General features: G+C 41.7%; 1 protein-coding gene across 1 annotated transcript in view; it reads right to left on the reverse strand.

The window, feature by feature from the left end:
- The window catches only part of LOC147732395 (otoancorin-like), a 759538-nt gene that overhangs the window by 460201 nt on the left and 283499 nt on the right, over positions 1-15838 (reverse strand). Inside the window, exon 9 of the mRNA XM_086956929.1 lies at positions 7453-7656. Coding sequence (XP_086813055.1) covers positions 7453-7656 — 204 coding nt within the window. The remainder of the gene's footprint in view (positions 1-7452; positions 7657-15838) is intronic.

Raw genomic sequence — 15838 nt, forward strand, 5'->3', positions numbered from 1 at the left:
CGTTATGTGGGCGCAACTTCAGATTTTGACATGCTCCTCAAGGCTATACTGAAAGTCCTACTATTTATAGCCAAGCATTGAAAGCAGTACTATTTGAATTAGTCCTACCCCCTGGTAGTGTTCTCATCCAGTATGTGGATGACAAATTGGGGGTGTCAGACACCACAGAAGGTTGTAGAGAAGCCACTGTCAAATTATTGACTCATTTAGTGGCTAATGGTAACAAGTATCCTTATCGAAATTTCAGTATTGTCGACAGGAAGTGACCTATCTTGGTAATTTACTGTCGAAAGCGGGGAGAAGACTAACTCCTAAACGAATAGCTGTTATTTCTAACATGTCTGTGCACCGTACTCAACGTGATGTTCGTGCTTTTCTTGGCATAACCTCTTACTGTCGCCAATGGATTCCTAATTTTTCTCTTTTCGCTAAACCCTTGTTGCATTTGACTACCAAAGATGTGCATGAACCCTTGCCCTGGACGGATGAATGTCAGGATGCTTTTGATTCTTTGAAATCTGCTCTTTGCTCTGCACCCGTCTTGGGTACTCTGGATTACCGGAAGCCTTTTGTACTCTATGTACTTGAGGTGGACAGTTGTTCACTTTCAGTGCTAACACAGGGTTTTGGCAGACGGCAAAGACCTTGTGCATATTTTTCGGCAGTATTGGATAATGTTGCCAGAGCCCTTCCTAGCTGTCTAAGGGCTACTGCTGCTGTGGCGGTGGCCATTCGACAGTCCGAGGGGATTGTTTTGAATACTGACCTCACAGTCATGGTACCGCATGCTGTCGATATATTATTGAATCAAACAAAAACCCAGCACCTTACGAGTGCCCAATTGACCGGCTATGAATTAACATTATTTGTACCCCACATTACTATTAAACGATGTGCCACTCTGAACCCAGCCACGTTGCTACCCTTCCCTTCGAGTGATCAAAAGGACGATGTTCATGATTGTATATTTCGAACTGAAAAAGAAACGAAGGGACAAGTAGACCTCTCTGAAACCCCTTTATCTGAACCCCAAGGGGAGTTGTATGTGGATTGCTCCTGTTTTAAATTACCAGATGGCACGACAACAGCTGCATACGCTATAACGACCCTCAGAACTATAGTGGAGACCGCTCGGGTTTCCTATCACTCAGCGCAAGCAGCTGAACTAATAGCTTTGTTAAGAGCATGTGAACTGAGTGAAGGTTTAAGAGTAAATATTTTTACAGACAGCCAGTATGCCTTTGGCGTAGCCCCTAGTTTTGAGCGGCTGTGGAAAGAACGAGGATTTCCTACCGCCCATGGTCAGAAGATACAACATGTTTAAAGATTGTTGAATGCCTTAACCTTACCAGAGAAGGTGGCCATTATCAAGTGTAGCGCCCACAAGAAAGTTATTGATACCATAGGGGAGGGAAATGCCTTTGCCGATCAGTTAGCAAAAGACACAGCACAAACTAAAATGTCTAGTATGTTCCCTAGTGTTTCAGCAAGGTGGGTGGCGGAGACAACAGTGTTTGATAACACTATTGAAAGTGTTAGAGAACTACAGAAAGAAGCTACTCCTGATGAAATAAAACAATGGGAACAGGAAATAGGGAAGTTGGATAAGAACAATTGTTGGATTGAGTTGACCGAAAAACAGCGATGGCTATTGCCTAATGCACTGGTATATGCAGTTGTTGTGATGGCCCATGGTCCCGCTCACATTTGTGCAAAAGGCATTTGTGCATTACTAGATCCTGTGTGGAATAACCCAAATATTTCAAAAACTGCTGCTCATGTGGTCAAATACTGCATGATCTGTTTACAGTATAATCCTGGAGGGAGGGAGACAGTCCTCAGTGGTTAATTTTGCGCCTCCTACTTTACCGTTTGAAGTAATACAGATGGATTATATTCAACTCGAAAGGGTGAATAACCTCAAATACGTGCTAGTGGTGGTATGTGCTTTTAGTAAATGGATTGAAGCATACCCTACCAAAGATAACACTGCTATGGCTACCGCAAAAGCCCTAATCAAAGAGTTCCTGCCTCGGTTCGGTTTGCCTCGAGTCATTTGGACAGACAATGGGGTACACTTTAATGCAGACCTTGTCAAATATATTTGTGATGGTTTACAGATAAAACAGAAATTTCATGCAGCACGACATACGCAGTCTGCAGGACTGGTTGAGAAATATAATGGTACACTTAAGTTAAAGATGGCAAAGATTCAAGAAAGCACAGGCTTTAGCTGGCCTGATGCTTTGCCCCTAGCGTTAATGTCATTAAGAGTGACCCCTCATTCACGAACAGGGCTATCACCTTATGAGGTCGTCTTTGGTCGACCATCTAATGTGTGGGGTGTCCCGAGACCTAGGTCCTCCCGTGATATTGATTACCCTATGATGACAGATTATCTGTACGCTTTAACTAAACATTTACGTTCCATTCATCAACAGGTGTCAGCTGTACTGCAGCCGCTGCCGGAGGGTCCCGACACAGTTTGGAGCTACAGTGGGTCCTAGTCCAAAATTACCAGCGGAAATCGAGTTTGGAACCAAGGTGGAGCCGTCCCCACCAGATTATTTTGGCAAAGCGGACAGCATTGAAAGTAGACGGGAAGAAACACTGGATTCACATCTCCCACGTAAAAAAATTGCCCCTTCCGCTCCTGTTTGACCAGCAGAACCGAGACAGAGTTCAAACGCAAGAAAGAGAGCGGAGGTTGAGTTTTGTGCCTTTCTCAGATGCCCTTGAAATCGGGCAAGAGGAAGGATTGTTGGCACCACAAGGAAATAAATCAGCTGCAGTTTCTGAAAATTTGGATACGGCTGATTCCTCTGAGGCTTCTGAGGGCTTTGTTGCACCGAATGTCACTGCTGCTGTGTTGTTTCAAGACCAGGAACGACCTGGCCATCTTCGATACAACTTACGGCCCCGAAAACAACGCAGTACCCCAGTTTCGGATTCTAGGAGATAGGGAAAGACTTGAGTTGCAGGGTTGAAGTTAGCTCTTTAGTGGGGTACTGAGCGAGACACTGGACTGAACCCGTTGAGAGCCTGGAACTGTTACATTGCTCTGTTCAGAAAGAAAGACTCTGTTAAGGGCCTAAGTTGCAACAGTGAAGTCAAAGTTTGAAATTGTTCTTTTTGATGAACGATATGAGCCTGCCTGTGAGGCTCTAGACGGACACAGGAAGAAGAAACCCTCTGGCAGTTGGCTTGCATCTTTTCCGAGTTTAGTTTGGACTTTTAGTTAGGGTGTATCCCTTTGCCCGGTTTGCCCTCGAAGATGAACGACCCCTTGCTCCTCTACCTTTCCTTAAAAATATCCCCATGTTTTCCGGTTGGGCTATCAGAGTGAAGATAGCCTTTGTAATAACTATTGCAGTAATCATGGTAATATTGATGAGTGTGTTTGTATATTTAGAATTTCAATATCCTATGCATAAGGTGTTAGGTACTACAACAGTTCCGCCTGAACATTTCTTTTATAGTTTGCCTCCCCATAAGGAAAGACATCGAGAAACTTATGCTAAAAATGTGTTTATTGAAATGCTGCATCAAGCTCATAGTACCACAAATAAGACAAACTGTTGGGTATGTGGCCTTTTGCCATCTGTAATGCATCGTCATGATTTATTTATTTCTTTACCGCTATCACACGTAGCAAGTTGTGAGGCCTGGTTTCAATTATTATCTTTGATGTATTTACATTATGTGGCGGAACCTAAAAGATATACGGAAAAAGATTATGAAGCTATTTTAAGATATATAGAACAACATCAGGGATTCGACGCTTCTTGAAAACAAGGAGAGGGATCCTTAGATCCAGAAGCCTGTATGAATATGTATACCACTTATGAGAATGCTACCTGGTTGAAGGGAGAAATGTTACATTTTGAACATTTTAACTCCACGCAATATTTCCAGTATTTTAAAGATCGTAATGTTACAGATGATAAGGCAATGTCAGTTCCTATTTTTAAATAGTACTGCTTTATTTTGTATTAGAGGGAAAGGTCATGTTAAGGTAGGAGATAGCAAATGTAACTATACCTACACTTTGCATACCAATAGCACCCCGCCCTTGATAACCCCGCCTAACGTGTATTTTGTATGCGGGGAAAACGCCTATACTTGGCTTCCCCGAGGATAGGCAGGGAAGTGTTATCTGTCTTTCCTTTACCCTCCAGTATATATAGCCCCTTCTAACTATCATAAGAATCACCAATTGACAAAACGAAGTACAGATTTCTTACGGACTAGTAGGAGCATCGATGCTGATAATACAGATCAAACTGACACCGCCTCGCAGCAGTTTGTGGATATAGCAAAGGGTCTCTTTTCTATATGGGGTCCTATTTTTACCAGCCGGGATGTTAGACGCCTGTCCAGAGTAGTGGAAAACGTAGTTCAAACCACTGCTGGAATTTTAACTAACCTGACAGTAGAGCTTCAAGCTACGAGGCTCGTTTCGCTTCAAAATCGGATGGTGCTTGACGTCATCCTAGCTGATCGAGGAGGAGCATGCCGCGTGATCGGCAGCTCCTGTTGCATGTATATACCTGATTCTGCTCCAACTATACATTTGGCCATTCAGAAATTGCATTGCTTGGCAGCAGAAGTTCATGCTGATACTGGTACCTGGTCTTTGACAGGTTGGTTCTGGAACCTTTTGTCCACTTGGGGTTGGAAGATCTTCATAATCCTCGCCGGAGTAGTTGGGGTGATGTTTACTTGTTGCCTATGTCTGCATTGTGGGCCAGCATGTTGCTCCTATTGTGCTGCCAAGCTTACTTCCTCTTCTCAATTTTCGCGCCATGCGAAAATTGAGAAGCAGTTAGTGCAAAAGGAAGTTACAGATCTAATGCAGATAGATGAAGGTGTGTTTTTGGATTAGGATCTGCTATTTTTATGTATATTGGCTACATTAGGCCAAAAGGGCAGTCTGAAGGAATATAGATCTGCTATTATAGGTATGTAACACTTACAACGCAACTTTTACGTCGTAATGCTGTTACAACGCAGCTATTACAACGCAGGATCCATTACATCGGATGCCATTACAACGCATGGCATTACATAGCAGATGGTATTACAACGCATACCATTACATCGTAAGTATTGGTAAGTATATAATTTTTTTTTATTTTATTTAATATTATATAATTGATTTAATTATTAATAATTATAAATAAAAATATTTATTTATGTTTTTAAATATGATAAATTAAATATATTAATTTAAGTAATTTTGGGGTACATGGGTGTTTTTAAGTTTTAGGGAAGGGTTTGGGTTTTGGGGTACAGGGGTGTTTTTAGGTTTTAGGGCAGGGTTTGGGTTTTGGGGTACAGGGGGGTTTTTAGGTTTTAGGGCAGGGTTTGGGTTTTGGGGTACAGGGGTGTTTTTAGGTTTTAGGGCAGGGTTTGGGTTTTGGGGTACAGGGGTGTTTTTAGGTTTTAGGGCAGGGTTGGGTTTTGGGGTACAGGGGCGTTTTTAGGTTTTAGGGCAGGGTTTGTGTTTTGGGGTACAGGGGTGTTTTTAGGTTTTAGGGCAGGGTTTGGGTTTTGGGGTACAGGGGTGTTTTTAGGTTTTAGGGCAGGGTTTGGGTTTTGGGGTACAGGGGTGTTTTTAGGTTTTAGGGTAGGGTTTGGGTTTTGGGGTACAGGGGTGTTTTTAGGTTTTAGGGTAGGGTTTGGGTTTTGGGGTACAGGGGTGTTTTTAAGTTTTAGGGCAGGGTTTGGGTTTTGGGGTACAGGGGTGTTTTTAGGTTTTAGGGCAGGGTTTGGGTTTTGGGGTACAGGGGTGTTTTTAGGTTTTAGGGCAGGGTTTGGGTTTTGGGGTACAGGGGTGTTTTTAGGTTTTAGGGCAGGGTTTGGGTTTTGGGGTACAGGGGTGTTTTTAGGTTTTAGGGCAGGGTTTGGGTTTTGGGGTGCAGGGGTGTTTTTAGGTTTTAGGGCAGGGTTTGGGTTTTGGGGTACAGGGGTGTTTTTAGGTTTTAGGGCAGGGTTTGGGTTTCGGGGTACAGGGGTATTGTAGGGTTCAGGGGTAGGTTTGTGTTTTGGGATAATTAAATTATATTTACCATTTTTAAATTAATTAAAATATATTTAATACATTAAATTAATTTTATTACATTAATTACATTTTTAAATTAAATTAATTAAATTAAATAAATTATTTCATTTAATTTAATTTATTTTCAATTATAAAAATATGTACATTAAATTAATTTCATTATTTTAATTAAATTAAATTATTTCCTTTTTTAATTAAAATTACATTTATTAAATAGATATTATTTTATTAAATTAAATTAATGTCTATTTCAAAATGTATTTTAATTAAATTAATTAAATTAAATTAATTAAATTAACTTAATAACATTTTTTTAAAAAGGTATACTTACCTATACTTACGATGTAATGGTATGCGTTGTAATAGCATCTGCTATGTAATGCCATGCGTTGTAATGGCATCCAATGTAATGGATCCTGCGTTGTAAAAATTCCGTTGTAACGGAATGCGTTGTAAAAATCTGCGTTGTACTGACACCAATCCGCTATTATATAATGTTGGCCTAATGTATCCAATGTATATATTCCTGCTACCTTGGGAGAGCCCCTTGTAAATACAATCTAGCCATGCATACATTAAAGAATCGGGCCTTGACCGAACAAACGCCATCTTGGTTTCCTTTTCATGCGTCTCTTCCGTTAGTTAGGAAAGCGCATGACTTGCTACTGTGTAAAAAGTCTAAGAGGTCGGCCTGGGCTATGACAGACCATTGGTTCTAACTTAGGAGACTCAAGGTCACATCTGTCTTTCTTGTAAGATGAGCACATTCTTGCAGGTGCCGTGCCTGTACTCCCGTGCCCCGGAATGAAAGGGAGGCCACTTCACTGACCTAACCCCGGAATACATTGAGCTGAGTTTCGAATCAATCAATTGTGCCTTATATGGGTTTTCCTGTTGGCTTCACAAGAAGTGGTACTTTTCCATGTACAGGGTTTTTCATGAGGTATGCTAAAAGTATATATACACTGTTTTGAATGCGATCCAGGAGTCTCCTCTACACACCTTTGAGGGTGAGGACGAGAGAGAGGCTCCCCTATGTATGGCGATTTTGCAAAATAAACGATTGAACCTTCTCCATCGCAGACTGACTTATTATTGGTAAATAAGGTATATGAGCTATTGGTAAGTATAGCTCCATGATATATAATTTTGGTACTTCACTATGGCTTGGAATGCTATCCTGAGCTATTGCCAGTGGCCAGAGTATGCTAACTCTAGGTTCCAAACAGTCCACTGTTTTGATGCCCAACCACTTCTTTTTACTTTCAGCTGTGTCATCCGTTTGAGATCTTAGCTCTGACAGAGTTGTGGTCTTATAAACTCTTCAGATGATGTTAAAGCCTTGCTTTAAGGCTTGTACATGCTTCTTCCGTATGATGAGTACTCACGTTCACTTTCTTAACCAGCGATCTGCGCTGCTGCATTGACCAGCCTTTGAGCTTGCCGAGGGACTCCAGTGATTGGTTGACAACGCTGGGCGAAAGACTGACAATTTGATCCCTGTTGAGGCCAGTCGCCGCTTTCCCCAAACTCTTCAGTGTGTCGGATGTGAGATTCTTACAGTCTATGTTCTTAAGTAGCTTCTGGTAAACCTGAAAGGGAAAAGAAGACAATGAGAATTAGAGCTGCAGTGACCATGATGGGGCAGAAGAGGAGAATGTAAAGGGCTAAACAAAATGCGAATACATTTTTATTTCTAGCAATTTCCATCACCGGTGAAACAGAAAATTGGCAATTTTTAACCTAGAGGATTTAGAAATAGCATCATCAGTTCTAACAAAAAAGGAAGATGAGAAGACCTGCAAGGTTACCTCCCAAATCTTCCGATTCCAAACTTAAATATGCTATGTTTGTGTGTGACTGCTGCTCAATGGATCAGCAGATTCTAGCAGTGCTGTGGTAACCTTCCCAGCACCCTCCTCTTCACGTGACTAGACGTCTTGTTAATAAATGCCACGCTTTAGGGGTCACTAGTTCACGAATGGGGATTGTTTAACATACAGACAGGGCTCATCTTGCCAGGCAAAAATGTCATGCCAGGCCTAATCCTTTATTAGAAATAATTCTATTTTTGCATTGTTGCAGCTCACGCCCTTAAACATACATTTATAATATCAGTAAAGATAGCTTAACACACCCCTGCAGAAATTCCGCCAGCCTCTTCAGGCAAATACACTCCTATCCTATATAGATGTAGGGCAGACCCCTGTAGGTTACCAAACCACTATTGCATAAACTTGCCCCTCTCGCTGCTCAGCAGAACATTTTCTCGCAGGTTTGCCGACCATGCACACTTTTAACATTCTCCCCCTTTGATGGAATTCTGCTACTGCTCAGGTATAAACCAATGCATCTATGCAGGGTAGTGTCTCATTTTGCATAAGGGGAGAGATGACTCAACATCTTGCCTTTGGAGTTGGGGTGAGCCAGAGTGAAGTCCTGGCCCAACCAAGCCTCTCTAATATCTTCACCCACGATCTGAAGCCCTCTTGGTTGCTTGTGGGAAGCGGTGTTTCTGCAGCAAGCACACATGACACATCCGTATTTTGTCTTTTGCTCGTAAGACAGTGCTGGTGGCCTTCACTAAGAATTCTCTCCTTGCTTTTTTATGGGATTTGATTAAATATAGCAAGATAAAGAGATCATTAATTAAGGTGACACACGCACGCATTGAAAGTCTTTAGCAAGCATCCAACATTTTAGCATAAGGTGAACATATTCAAATGGTGAACAAGTCAATCCGAAGATCACGTGAGATGAAAAACGCAGATGTGCCGCTGACTTCACAGGGGGACAGTTATTTATTTGACTTTGCTACAGACTTCAGCAGCAATATTGAGATTCCATTATGTAATGATGAAAATGCTTAGGACTTTACAATGATGCTGTTTTATGGATTACAATTGTGGAATCACTCAAACGATTTATTGATGGCTAAAGCAGAAAGTGATTTTTGAGGCAAATAGTGGGTTCCCTAATCAGCTCTCCCCCTTTATCACTGAAGAAAGGCACTGGATTCAATCAATTGATAACTCTGTTAGATTGATTGGAGTGTAATTCTGAACACGACTTTGGTATAAAAAAGCAAAAGTACATCTAAGAGAAACAAAGTATTGCTGACCTTGGAACATGTTTGCAAAATCCCCTGTCTGCCTCACCTCAAGCCTATATATAATTCTGCAAGAATTGAGATCACTTATCAAGAGATAGCAGGTAATTGAAAGTACCTGCTGCAAACTACACTGTCACCCACACCCAGGCCTTAACAATTCTGTAGCAGGGACACAAACTCGGCCTTCAGCTACAAGTAAACAGAGGCCCTCCATACTCACTGGTTGAGGAATGCAGGCTACGGCTTTGTGAGCCAGCATTTAATCCCCTCTAGAAGCATGAAACGTACTGATAGTTAACCTTATGCTTACCCTACAAACAAGCACTGGAAAAGTCCATAGGTCTGGTGTTGGCTGATAGCATTTTGGCAATTTTTGTTTTGATTTGTCATGATTTTTGTGGAACTTTATTGTTCAAGACGCTGCCAGGCCCTTATCAATCTAAAAAATAATATTGGCTAAAGACAAAAAAAATGTTGGGTCTCAAAGAAGCAAACATTACCATAGTACTTCCCAGGTACTGAAGGGAACTAGTATGCATGTTGGATGAGCTCCTTTTGAAAAAGTAGAATGTCAGAAGTCACAGGGAAGTCAGCCAGTAACTAAAGTGGGCTGACACAGTGCCCTTTGATGCACGCTGGAGTGGATGGAAGAAAAATGTGAATGATGGAACCAGAGACTAATGTATGAAGTCTTTCTGAAACTCCCTATAAGTATTTCATACATATAATTTTAGCAAAATTACAAGGTCTTGGTTAACACAGACCTAAAAAAGTCAAGTGGCCTGGCTTTAGGGCTTTGGAGAAGTGTGGCTCACTGGTCAGAGCAGGCACCCTGAAGCAGAGGTCAGACCCGGGACCAGGGTTCAATTCCCGACGCGGCAGGGCCTTGAGCTCAAATGTCCATGGACTCGATAATTCTCGCTTCGGTGCCTGACCTAATCATGGGTTCACACTCTGTAACTCTGGGCATTAAGCTTGCTTAATCTCCACATCGGCCCCCCCCGCGGCGGGATACCTGGCTTTCACCTTGGGGATGCCCTGTAGGGGCTATCTCACAGGGAAAAGCCAGGACGGGTTCCCAAGGCAAGCGCGGAGATACCCCTTCGGGGGTCGATTCAGGCGCTATATAAGAAACATAATAATAATAATAATAATAATTTAGCTGCCAGTCTCTTGCATTTGAAAAAGAAGGCACGAAAGAAGACAATAAAGGAAGAGGGAAGGAAAAAAAGAAAGCAGTCAAGAAAGAAATGAAGAACTTTGGAAATAATCAAGCAAAATGGAAATCAAGAAGAAAGAAGAAAGGAAAGCAGAAAGGAGAATAAAAAGAAAGAAAGAAGTGAGGCAAGAAAGAAAGGAGGCAAGAAAGAAAAATAAAGAAGGAAGGATAGAAGTAAAGAAAGCAAGAATGAATGAAAGAAAGGAATAAAGAAAATAAAAAAAGAAAGATTAAAGAAAAGAAAGAGAAGTAACAAAGAAAAGAAAGAATGAAAGAAAGAAAGAAGGGAAGAAAGAAAGAAAGACACAGTTGTAAAGAATGATAGAGCCTACTGTTTAGCTTATATTCAGAGTTCATATGTGCTGGAAAAAGAACTTAAAACAGCATCTGCGCAAGATGGGATCTGATCGAGCTAGAATGTGCACTGTGCTGCTACTGAAGGAAACAACAACTTTGTGTGTGGATGTGCTCCTTGTGAAAGAGCAAAATGCAGTCACTCAAGGTGAAGGTAACCAATGACTTAAGTAAGCTGAATGGTTTTCGCCCTGATGCAAGTGGCACAGTTTCCTCAGCCAAGCTATTGCCAGATTCAGTGTCCCCACTTGGCTGTCCCCTTGTAGCTCTTCTGTTAGAGGTGCCGCCACCGCCACCGCCTGATGTTGTTGAGTGGCCAACACTGCACTGCTCCTGGCTGCATCTACCTCACCTTGCTGTTGGGGATGGTTATTGAGTCACAGTTCCCCTACTGCCCCATGTTCCTCTGACTGCCACCTCGATGGTTGGCCCTGCCCTGCGGGGCTACTAGCTAACCCCCTCCCTGGCACTTCAGGAGACACCCAGTTCTGGAGTGGCATGCCCTGAGCTTCTGCCTGGCCCAGCAAATAGCCTGCTGCTCTTTGTGTTAATGGTCGTGGCTACACTAGCTGGTTGAGGGGCTTAAGTAACCTGCCAGTGCATTGAAAGGAGAGGTTGCTGTGGACAAAGTATCTCTGGGCCCATGTGCTGCCAGAATGCCATCGCTGCATGCTTGCCCTGTTTGGCCGCCGAGCTGCTCCTGTGCAGCTGTTCCGTTGTGGGGGTTTTGTCCGAAAGTGCTGCCATCCTGCAACTGCACTGGGGGGACCTGTGTCAAGGTTGATTGTCTAAAGTGGTATGTACCACTCCCATAGTTTTGGAAGCCCTGCATGCCTAACCTGGCCCCCTCCTTGCAGTACTGCTGCCTGCACAAAATGCCAGATCATGGTGCTGCTTGTGACCCGCTCCCAGCTGCTGACACACAGTGAACATATTAATGATTTATGTGAATAATCTGTAAACATTCAGTTTTTATCATTTGTGTTTTTCTAATATTAACTGATCATTGTTGAGCATATGGTCTGAGCAAACAAAGTTCTAACACTTCTTTTTAAGACAATGCGATAATTAACAACTTGTTTTATAGGTAATAGAGCAACATTTTTTTTGATTATCAAAATTTGATGGAATACAAACATTAGTTCTGGTGAAAAATTTATATAATTGTACATCCAATAGCATAAGAAGTGAGGACAGCCTATAGTGCAATGGGTGGGATTATGTCAGTATTGAAAGACAATGTTAAGCATGATTTTGGATGGACATGCAGAGGTAGAGGTGAAGTTTACACTTATAGATGGTTAGGTGGAAATTGATAGAGAGGTAAAAGGGGTGGTGAAAGAGCAGTCAAAGTGTGGTCAGGGCTTTTCTAAGCTTGGAGGGTTTTTACGATAAGCATGGTGGGATATCACTGACTAATGATCATGGAGCATGCAGGGATAGCACTGGGTAATGATCCTAGATCATTTGGGAGTTGTTCTAGAGACGAGAGTAGGTTGTTAAATGTGCATGCACAATGCTGTGGGTGTAGCTGAATTGAGGTGACAAGGTTTTGAAACAATTAAACTTTAGGATTGTCAATGTTATTAAGGTGTAGTCTGTTCAAGGCTTCTTTGCATTCCTCAAATTTAGAGATGGCCTTGCTACTTTGGCATTTACAAAAAAGAAGCTCTTGTTTTGATTTTAAGAATATGATTATAAGGTGGTATTCAGGGTCATGTTTATGATGCCGTAGGAGGAGTAGAGGCATAATGGATAATGTTTATTGAAGGCTTGTTTGATGACAAAGTCAAACTAATCAAATTATGTGCTGGGGTAAAGTGGAGTGAGGTAATTCAGAAGCTTGTGCAGGAATATTGGCTTGGAGAATAGGGAGTGTTTCTATTTGGAAGTGGCGGATACGGGCTTATTGGGAGTGGCGGGGGAATGCTGACTAACATGACTATTAAATTATCAGATGGAGATGGGGTAATAGTCTGTTTGAAGTTTAATAGTGTGTCTTATACAGGTACAAGCACTAGGGTTTCCTTGGCAATGTACTCGTAAGAGGTGAGTGTTAGAGTGTGGTAAGAGCGTAGCTGTGATTTCTGAGCATCGCATTGAAGTTGCTAAAAAGGAGGATTGGGGTGATGGGCTTCAGTGAGCTGGGTTTGACAAAGAAGTGATTTTTGTAGCTTGGAGATAGATTGATCTAAGATTTGCTTTGAAAGAGGTCATGTCCAGTGTACACTATTATTGAAAGAATGTCAGAAGGATAACTTTTGTAGTTGTGAAAATGCTTCTTAACCCACTCTCCCTTCTTGGTGCTTTGTTAGGAGTGTGTTGGAAAATTGGTAATGCCAAGACTGCAGGGGCAGCTGAGCTCTTAGAGTCATTCCAAGTCTCCACAAAAAAAGTGTAAGGGTTATGTGAGTCAAGTGGTCAGTGATGAAGGATGTTTTGTGGTGAACCTGTTCACAAGTTTCATAGCCAAAATCAGACTGTGTTCATTAGAGGTGTTGCATTGTAAATCAATGGCCTGTTTGACTGTAAGCTTTGGTTAGTAGATAAGGTGACTTTTGCGAAATTTGAGAATGTGGGGTGTGTAGTCATAGCATATGACTTCATAGGTGGTATGGAGTAATGTGTGCTAGTGGGTAATCAGTTTCACTATTTACAACGGAGGATTTGTGGAGTGTAAGGCAAACAAGTTAGGTAGGATTAGGCATGGTGATATGGTTAGAGAGATCAGGTGGGGCCATGGTAAATTAAACAATATAAGAAAAAGTAGTGTGAGTTCAGGTGGTCATGGTACTCGTGATGTTCTTTTATTGAACTCACAATTTATATTATAATCCCATAGCTGTTGGGTTTAGTTGCAATATCAAAATTGACTGCAATGTCAGCAGCAGTGTGGTGTGATGCTAATGTGCAATAAGTATAGCTTACTTTCAACCAGTTGCTAGCTGATATGCAGCTTAGATTGAGAGTCACATATTGTTTGAGCCGAGTAAATGGTCTAAAGCGAAGAATAATCAAAATATTTGTGGCAGGCTCTTTGCCAATCAGACTGCTCCAAATATCTGCCATCATAAGTAGTTGATTGATTACATTTAACTGAATGCCTGAAATTATATAGACGGTTGCATCTCTTTGTATACCACATTGGGGTGGCACCCAGGTTCCTTAGCCATACTTGAATATTTGTTTGCTTTGGTGGTTCACTGTGGTGGGATAGGTTATGCATCCAAATCTGCCTTATATTGAAATACTTTGTGTGCATGTCCTGCTTAAATGCCCTTGTCTGCAGCACATCTCTTTAAATACTTTTACTTTAAGGCTAAAGTCAGTGACAAAACCTCTTGCTACTCTTAGCCTTGGGGCTAACATTGAATGTGCGCAGGTTGAGATGGGCAGATTATGTGCCTGGATAGGATCGGAGAGCTAGATATTCAATCTTTACATGACCTTCCTGGTTATGAAGAATCTGGAGGATAGAGGGCTACTGTAAATCAGTAGGCTCACCCATGGTCTCCATTGCACCCTTTCTCTGATGTCAAGGACTTGTGGTGTGTGGATCATTATCCACAGTGCACATCGTCAAAGATAGCTGCTTTACAACTCCAGGCAGATGGGTAGCACTGCCTTGTTCCTGTGGTCTTATGACCAGAATTGATTATGAGAAGGAGGGGAAAGGTGGATCATATACCTGGACCTAAGAAAGCAGGGGGTTAGCACGTTGCCTGCCCTTCTGGGTTGCGGAGGCTTGGTAAGGAGAGAGAGGTTTGGGGGAGCTGTGGGCTCGAGTTCTGGTTTACAGTACCTCCTTCCTATGGTGCACTGTAACCATCATTACAAGAATGGTGAAAAAGATAAACAGTGCAACCAAAGTAGAATTACTATATGATTATACTCCTACCTAACACTTCCTATACTATCGAGAGGAAAAAGGAAGGAAACACTCCGAATACAGTCTAGAAAGTGCTGACAAACCAGACCAATAGCTTTAAAAAAGTGTTCCACTCCCCCTGGATCTGAAGCATCAAATATTCGGTGTACAAGTTGACCAAAATGTTGAGGCAATTTTGTGCGCAAGAGTGATTGTACTTTTGAGAAAGACTTTTCAACTTGGAGATCAAAAGTTACTTGTGCAGATATCAGTGCAACACCCTTTTGAAACAATAAGGTTTTTAGTTGGCTTACCTTACCAAAGTTAACATAAAAAATAGTAATTGAGGGCCATAAGGTAACTTCTCTAATCTCATGCGCTGGTGAGAATACCATGTTAGTACAACAAGTCTTGACCCTGGAAACTGTTACCATGTATGGCACCCCCAGTTTCATCCCACTACAACCATGGTCGTCCAGGATCAAATAGATTCCATTTGAAAGTAAATTGAACACCGGCCAAATTAAAGAGACTGGGCGCCCTTCAGATAACATGCCGAATTAGCCATGGATGCGCAGCATGCTCCATGAAGTGTCACCTCTTTATAAGCTAGTAAATGGCCGAAAGAAGTTTCACATTCATTTCCGCTAATGAACACTTAAGTTTCCCCACTTCTACATTTGTAATGAAATGGCCAAACCCAGGTTTCGTGAACAAAACTCTCCCCTAAACCTTAATATCTGCCTGCTTGAAAGGGTTCCAGACAAGATGTAAACTGAAATGCTGAAATTGGTAATGTAATGAACCCATGGATCAGTCATACAACAGATGTGGTTTTGACTACTGGAAAAGGTAATTTCTTTAAATTTTGTATGTTTAGCATTGTGTATGTCGCATCTTTCTTTGCCATTAGTCTAAGTATACATGTTAAATTGTGAGGCAAAAACATTTCTGTTGCATTCAGCTATTGCCAAGGCACACAGGTTGATTTTAACCCCTTCAGTGTCCAACTCAATTTCATAATTGATCTTAGCTGGCTTTGCCCATGCTGGAGGAGAGAGACATAATTTTGTATTATATTGAATGCAGAAGATACTATATTATTCAAAGAATAAATTTGAGTTGACAAGGCCGTCATGCCATTGTGCACAACAGCCAATGCATTTTCAAAATTGATGTTGTTAATTTGTCTTAAGTTTTAAGCAGCTTCTATTTGAGAGG

The sequence above is a fragment of the Lissotriton vulgaris genome, chromosome 2_1, assembly GCF_964263255.1.
Source record: "Lissotriton vulgaris chromosome 2_1, aLisVul1.2, whole genome shotgun sequence".
Taxonomy (NCBI): Eukaryota; Metazoa; Chordata; class Amphibia; order Caudata; family Salamandridae; genus Lissotriton; species Lissotriton vulgaris.